Genomic DNA, 7,981 nt, shown 5'->3' with positions numbered 1-7,981 from the left:
GTTAGCGCCCGTGTCCTGGGTAACATGACGACTATGGTACAGTACCAGTACCTCAGTGACAGAATTTCTATTTCAAGCACTGATTAAACTCTGGCAGCCTTACCTTATAGACGAGCCCACATGACTGGGTTCGGTTAGTTGGCCAAAGTTTGAACACAGGCGGGACTTTTGAAAAGGCTAGGTCAGTGTGTACAGCTACATTCACAGAGCTCTCTGGGTGGCTCTGAAAAGAGCCTTTGGGGCTTTGTTGCTCTCAGAAGCAAACCTACTTCTTCTTGGAAACCGCCTTCTTCGCCTTAGCAGCTTTAGGCTTAGCCGTCTTAGGCTTGGCTGCCTTGGGCTTCACAGCCTTGGGCTTTGCCGGACTCTTAGCTGCCTTCTTAGGCTTGGCTGCAGCCTTGGCCTTCTTAGGGCTCTTGGCCACTTTCTTTACACCAGCCGCCGCAGGCTTCTTTGCTTTCTTTGGAGTTTTCTTCACGGTCTTCTTTGCCCCCGCAGCCTTCTTAGGCTTTTTCGGGGTGGAACCCGCGGGCTTCTTAGCCTTGGCCGCGCCTGCCTTCTTGGCTTTGGGCTTGGCCTCGCCGGAAGCCGCCTTCTTGTTGAGCTTGAAGGAGCCGGAGGCGCCGGTGCCCTTGGTCTGCACCAGGGTGCCCTTGCTCACCAGGCTCTTGAGCCCCAGCTTGATGCGGCTGTTGTTCTTCTCCACATCGTAGCCTCCAGCAGCCAAAGCCTTCTTGAGCGCGGCCAGGGACACGCCGCTGCGCTCCTTGGAGGCGGCTACAGCCTTGGTGATGAGCTCGGACACCGGGGGTCCGGACGCCTTGCGCTTCCCCGCCGCGCCAGCCTTTTTGGCTGTCTTCTTCTTGGCGGGAGACTTCTCCACGGGAGCCGGAGCAGCGGTCTCGGCGGGAGCAGTTTCGGACATGGCCAGAATATAAGCTGCTAGAAAAGTAAAGAAAAGCTAACTCAAAGAGCCAATTTAGCAATGCTCCTTTGCTCAGGCCCCGGGTTTATATAAGCCAGAGCTAGGCTGTGATTGGTGGAGCGTCCAATCCACCGCCCTCTGGCCACGGCGACTCAAGGTTAGAATCCCAAACTGTGTTTGTTAGTCCCCAAATTTTTACTTACTGCTGAAAATAATGGCACAGAAATTGGCAGTTTGGAGTTCCAAAGAAGAAGAGCCTTCGGTTTCACATGTCTGTGTGTGCTTTTTTGAATCGCATTCAATTGACCAAAGATATTTATAAAAATCCCACCAGTGTTTACGAAGAATCCAGCAAGCAGAGAGCATCCTGATAGTTACTTGCATGTTTTCATAAACTTAGACGAAGTATACAATGAACATTACTTAAAAGGATTTGTCCCCAAGTACCGCCTTTAATTTTTGTAAGAGTAAAAGTAATAATGTTTTTGGTTTGGGCACAAACTTTGTTTCTTACTGTAGCAAATAACACAGGTAAGAGTGTCCGGTTGGCTCCAGGCTGAAATTAACCATTTCAGATATTTCTTTTTAAAATGGTTCAGGCTCCTAGTACTTTCCAAACATTGCTATCTATAACGGAGAATGCAAATTTTCCATTATGAAGGTTTCTTCTTTAAAGTAGGAAGATTAGAAGTCATTGACTTCAGGAGTTGTTGAAATGGCAGGGCAGTTAAAGAGTATTTACTGCTCTTGCAGATCTGCGTTTCTTTCCCAGAACCACAGGGCAGCTTGCAACTGTCTGTATGTAACTCGAGTCTCAGGGGATCTCGGGCTATTTTCTAGATTCTCCCAATCTCGGGCATGTAAGTGGTGCACATATATGCAAGTAGGCAAAACCTCATTCAAATAAAGATTTTTAAAGATTTTTAAAAATCACTAACTTCAGAGGCTAAACAACTTAATTCTAAGTCAAAATTAATTAAATATGAATCTGATTGATGGGCTTTTGTCACATTTCCTAGTCCTTTTTGAAGACAAAAAATACTTACTAAAGATAATTTACATTAGAAAACTGCTAAAAAAAAAAAAAAAGTTCGGAAAATTATTAGGGTAACGCTATGGCCCTCAAATGCAGTTGGTTGAGATGGCCAGTGAGAATTTCAAAACATTTAACAATCAGCACAATCAGACATACTCTTAAGTAAATAGTCAAAGCCAATACACGTACTTTTTGCATGTTGAGATGCCAAGCAGGAAAATATTTTAGAATATTATTAAGGGGCCAACAGAGTTTCAAAGAATTTGACAAAAATAAAACAAGGTAAAGAGAAGGGGAGTAGTGAAGTTTGCTGTAGGGAAAAAGTGAAGTTTGCTATGGTGAGAGCTGCGACTTGCTAGGGTGGGGAAAGATGTACAGAATTCTGCACTAATAAAGGACATCATCATTGATTCAGATGTAAAATAAGTCACAAAGGTTGCAGTTGTTTTATTTTACATTAAAATGCAGTTTCTTTTGACAATCTTGATGCAGGTTTACTGGGTGGGGCACGCCCATAATCTTACCAATTATGCATAAGAGACAAGATTAGGACAAGGTCATTCATTGCTACCTATGCAGGCGCCTTACCTCAAAAAGTAAAAACGAATAAAAAGACTGTCTTAGCAATACAGACCGAGACAAGGACCTAGACTAGAGGCCAACGCACGTTTGATACAGGAATGGTGTACAAAATAGCCAAACCTATATAGTAAATTGTGACTCCCAACGTAGGAAATTTTTAAACCATATAAAACATCGTTTAAAGTAATGTCAAAGATGTAACTTAAAAAACTTAAAACTACTTGCTCGCGTAGAACAGGCTAATTAAACACACACACAAAAAAAACTATATTAACACTTGAGAGGGTTCAGGACTGCCAAATCCCAGGCCAGCCTCATCTATAGCGAAGCCTTGCCTTAAAAAGCGAGAACCAGTAATGTAACCAAACAATCTCCACTATTCAAACAAGTTCCAGTTAGGGAACACTCCAATGCAGCATGAAGAATAGGGCAGGTACTTTATGTTAACCACTAATAAAGTCCTGGACTCTTAAGGGTATGCTCTGAAGTTTCATTTGCAATTCTTCACATTCCAAAGTTGAGATCGTTAAGGTTAACGAACAAAGAACATATACCTAAAATGTAAAACCAGAACTGGTCTCAGATTTGAAGTCATCTTTAAGGGCTTCTCTATACAAGGGGCTGATTATTTATAGCCCAAGGTGAAAAGGACAAAAAAGTGCCTTGCTAAAAACTAAATACGCAAAAAATACGAATGCATATGCTGAGTGGCTTTAAGAAAATGGTTTCCTAAACGTGGGAAGTGTAAATTTGGAAATTAAGGATACAGCTTGCTTTTGGTGACAATGAAGGGGCTCTTAAAAGAGCCTTTTGCAGAATAGACGCCGGTTAACTTATTTATGCCCTCTCCCCGCGAATGCGGCGGGCCAACTGGATGTCCTTGGGCATGATGGTGACCCGCTTGGCGTGGATGGCGCACAGGTTGGTGTCCTCGAACAGACCCACCAGGTAGGCCTCGCAGGCCTCCTGCAGCGCCATCACGGCCGAGCTCTGGAAGCGCAGGTCGGTCTTAAAGTCCTGTGCGATCTCGCGCACCAGGCGCTGGAACGGCAGCTTGCGGATCAGCAGCTCGGTGGACTTCTGGTAGCGCCGGATCTCGCGCAGCGCCACGGTGCCGGGCCGGTAGCGGTGCGGCTTCTTCACGCCGCCGGTGGCCGGGGCGCTCTTGCGGGCGGCCTTGGTGGCCAGCTGCTTGCGCGGGGCCTTGCCGCCGGTGGACTTGCGGGCTGTCTGCTTGGTGCGAGCCATTGCAAAAACAGAAAAGAAACTTCTGTGGAAGAAACGGTGGCAAAGCCTACGTTTATATAACGAACCTCCCTGCTGGATTGGACAGTAAATTGCTGACATCATAGATGCTAACATGGGATTGGTCCGCGTTTAAACCCAGTAAAAAGGAAAGTATTCGTTGCCTACCTCTTGTTTAAAATGTACAAATTCCATTTTTTACGTAAAAATTACTCTACCATATCCCAGGAATTAACATCACAAGGAAATGTTGATTTTGAAGATCAAAGGATCTTTGCATTATTTTAACAAAGGAGTCATTTGGGGCACAAATTTAATAAACAACCTGAAAGGGAAATTGACAAGAAATTCCTGGCGTCATCAGCACTTCCCACACTTGATCGCACCCAAGTACGGCGCCAACAGTTCCATCACAGGAAACTGCTTTAGAAATTGCAGTTCTGACTGCCTTTCTCTCGACTTTTGCGGTTTTGGCGCGAAAAAATTCAAAATGGGTGACCCAGCAACTTCCTGTAGTTACAAACCCACAAGGCAATGAGATTTGACTGTGTTACACTATCACTGAAAGGGACATGTCTGGTGAGTGGCATTCATTTACAAGTTACAAAGTTACACAGTTCAAGGTTCGAAGGGAACCCCGGAATTATTCACAGAAACAGCAGCCGGTACAGAACAATGTATACAGCCCTGGGAGACTAAGGCAGCCTCTGGAATAGCTGAGCCAGTGATGCCTTTGATGCAGCTCTGCTGGGCCAGGAGGCAGGTGGCAGGCTTGGTGATAATTCTGTGTGCTGTGCAGGACTTTGCAGAGGCGCTTAGCACGGCCTTTGCCCAGACCCTTCTCATCTTTAATGTAGTCAGATTTGCTTTTGTAGACACAAAAGACAATAAGGTCAGACTGTAGGGGTGTGGTTTTATGAACAGGTTTTGTTTTGTTTGGTTTTGTTTTTGAGACAAGGTTTCTCTGTATAGTTTTGGTGCCTGTCCTGGATCTCACTCTGTAGCCCAGGCTGGCCTTGAACTCACAGAGACCCGCATGCCTCTGCCTCAAAAGTCCTGGGATTAAAGGCGTGTGCCACCACCGCCCGGCTATGAACAGGTTTTTTACCTGATAGGGAACACCTTGTGCCACCAATATTTACTCAATGTTTTACCAGAGAACCTTATCAGGATTTTCAGAAAAAGGAAAAGGACTATGCGGGAACTCCAGATTCTAAAGAGGTCTATTGGGAAATATCTCTACCCACCTAACATTTGGAACTACCCACCGCTAATGGACCACCCCAGCATGGCAGTCAGGCTCCTTAGTCTCCCTTTGTTCACAGCCCGGACACACTAGTCTTTGTGGTTGGTGGGTATGAGACTCTCAGTTTAAGAGGGTTCATGCGAGTTATTTCTGATAATGTCGGTGTGCAAAGAGCTTTCTTTATAAGAGAAGCTAAACAGCCTGAGAAGTAGAGGGTGGCAGTTGGTGCCGTGTAATTGACGCTTAGATGTGGTTCACCCCCGATTGCCAAGTGCAGTTCTTTGTCTTTGTTCTATGTATAAATGTTTGGGTAAGAGGGATTCAAACCCCAGTCGTGTACTGCTTTCGAACCCTTTGCTTCTCCCAGACTTGCCACATTTCTGGTGAGAAGAAATTAATGTTTTCTTCATCCCAAAAACATCCGAGAAGCAGTGCTCTCACTCTGAATTTCTTTGCAGTGTGTAGAGATGAAACTGCTGTTCAACCTGGCCCCTCTGCCCTTTTTTCTACCCGGGGAAGCAAGTGCACCCAGACATCCTCTCCTTTACGTTTACAAATAAGAGGCAGAATGCAGAGACTCAAAATGGCTTTGTCCCAGGACACACTGAAGGCCGGTCCGGCTTGGTTCTGAAGACTCCAGCTGTTAGGCCATGTCCTGTCTTTCACAGCAACTGAGACTTCCCCCTTCTGCCTTCTTCTCTCACGTTCAATGTCAGTGATATTCACCTTTAAAATGGGGCGACATTTTTATTACTTTTGGAAGGAATGCCACTTTTAATCTTAAGAGTCAGCTTGTCTTAGTACATTTTGAAGTGTGATCTGCATGTACAAAACAATACATGCTGCTGTTCTTTACGAGAGTGTATTTTATTTGAGTTACTAGGTTGTAAGTGACTGGTGTGGGCATCTTGTCGAAAAGGCTCAACAACCCCCTTCCCTTGCAACAAATATTTTCAAACCAAGTAGCATTCTATCTGTGGACACAGAAAAAGCCCTGGATAAACTATCTGAAATCTTCAAACACAGAAATCTTGGGTCTCATTCTCTCTCATCTGATTCTCTAATGAAGAGTTAAAACCAAAAAAAGAAAGATTTCATCTACCTTTAGGTTCCGTGCCTGTGGCCTTGAAATTAAACTGACAAAAGGCACATTAACAGGGGAAATTATTTAATTTCATGAGATACACAGAGAAAAGCTTTGCAGCAAAACCAGAAAAGTCAACCATGCAGCTTATCAGCTATTCTAAGGGTCTGGGGATTTAAGATAAATACAGGAGGAAACTAATAACGGGAAAGGTAACCTAATGAGAATCCTTCCTGAGAGTGTTGTGACCTGGTATGTCACAGACTACTTAGGAGCTGGAGAGATGGCTGAGTGGTACATGCAGGGAAAACCCCAATGTATATAAAACACGATAAATAAAAAGGGAAACCTGGTCTACCAAGTGTTCCACCCAGTAGCTCGTTTTTAGTTTTTGTTTTGTTTTTGTTGTTTTGTTGCATTGACCATGACTTAAATCTTGGTACTATTCTTGATGAGGCTCAGAGTTCAATACTCTGAGTGGAAGGCTTGAAAAAGAAATGTCTAGCATTCTCCCACCCTCCTGTATCCCTTCCTCCCAAACCTCGTTACTGGAACCAGAATTCCTCTTCAACAAACCAGGAAATAGAAACTAGAGTTGCAGTCCTCCAAAGCAAGACATTAATGTGAAAGTTCATTCTTTCCTTTCTCCTTTGCAGAGTCTCATTCCATACCGGTGAGGAGACTGCTGAACACAGGTCAAGAACCTGGAAGAACAGGCCTTGCTGGAACTTCCCTTTGCGCTAAAACCATTAGGTCAAATGCTGGATGGAGTTGCATCTCCACACAGCTTGTAGTCTATTCCATATCATGCACTTAAAACACACAAGAGGGTATTCTCGAGAGCTTAAATCACAATCGTTAGTTGCCTGCCTGTGTACCTCTTGTGCACCACGTACATACTAGTGCCCTTGGATGCCCTAAGAGGGCTTCAGGTACCCTGAAAGTTACAAACGGTCCAGTGCTACAATGTCATTGCTAGGAATAGAAGGATGCAGTTAGGCTCATAACTCCTGGGACCTGACATTCATGTCACTAAAAAGGTTGAGGAGATGAATCTTAAGCCAAACTATTGGAGCTCCTACCTACTACTTACGATGGGTTGTCTGAGAACAAGTTAATACAAATTACTGTGCTTTTAGTATTCTGTAAGGACCCCTTGTAGTTTTGACTCTTCGTGAAAACAGCCTCTCAAGTGAGAAGGTGGTGGCTCTGAAAAGAGCCTTTGGAAAAAGCACACGCAGAGAAAACCTTACGCCCTCTCCCCGCGGATGCGGCGGGCCAGCTGGATGTCCTTGGGCATGATGGTGACCCGCTTGGCGTGGATGGCGCACAGGTTGGTGTCCTCGAACAGACCCACCAGGTAGGCCTCGCTGGCCTCCTGCAGCGCCATCACGGCCGAGCTCTGGAAGCGCAGGTCGGTCTTGAAGTCCTGCGCGATCTCGCGCACCAGGCGCTGGAACGGCAGCTTGCGGATCAGCAGCTCGGTGGACTTCTGGTAGCGCCGGATCTCGCGCAGCGCCACGGTGCCGGGCCGGTAGCGGTGCGGCTTCTTCACGCCGCCGGTGGCCGGGGCGCTCTTGCGGGCGGCCTTGGTGGCCAGCTGCTTGCGCGGGGCCTTGCCGCCGGTGGACTTGCGGGCCGTCTGCTTCGTGCGAGCCATGACCTCAGAGCTGAGCACAGTGGAATGGGCTCGGCTGAAGGCTTATTTATAATCAGAATCTGAAGCTGATTGGACGAGAGTACACTGGGCCTACTCAACTATACAGGGATTGGTCCATTGCGCACGCGCGTTTGCCGCGCCGCCGCCTCCCTCTCTCCCCGCCCTCCCCCACCCCCACCCCTGGGCAATCCTGGGCTTAAGTC

At 46.2% G+C, this 7,981-nt stretch overlaps 2 protein-coding genes across 2 annotated transcripts; both read right to left on the bottom strand.

The window, feature by feature from the left end:
• Nucleotides 1-265: 265 nt before the first annotated feature.
• On the bottom strand, nt 266-966 carry H1-5 (H1.5 linker histone, cluster member). Its single transcript, XM_059263330.1, has one exon. It carries the CDS (start codon nt 923-925, stop codon nt 266-268), a length of 660 nt encoding a protein of 219 aa, XP_059119313.1. The 5' UTR covers nt 926-966.
• Nucleotides 967-2,900: 1,934 nt separating this feature from the next.
• LOC131911025 (uncharacterized) lies at nt 2,901-7,886 on the bottom strand. The gene is made up of 2 exons (XM_059263006.1): nt 7,372-7,886; nt 2,901-3,837 (listed from the first exon to the last, which is right to left on the bottom strand). The coding sequence occupies exons 1-2, from the start codon at nt 7,776-7,778 to the stop codon at nt 3,381-3,383; spliced, it is 864 nt and encodes a 287-aa protein (XP_059118989.1). The 5' UTR covers nt 7,779-7,886; the 3' UTR covers nt 2,901-3,380.
• Nucleotides 7,887-7,981: the final 95 nt, after the last annotated feature.

This window comes from Peromyscus eremicus, chromosome 5 (genome assembly GCF_949786415.1).
Source record: "Peromyscus eremicus chromosome 5, PerEre_H2_v1, whole genome shotgun sequence".
NCBI classification, from domain to species: Eukaryota; Metazoa; Chordata; class Mammalia; order Rodentia; family Cricetidae; genus Peromyscus; species Peromyscus eremicus.
This window is presented reverse-complemented; position numbering and strand designations above follow the sequence as displayed.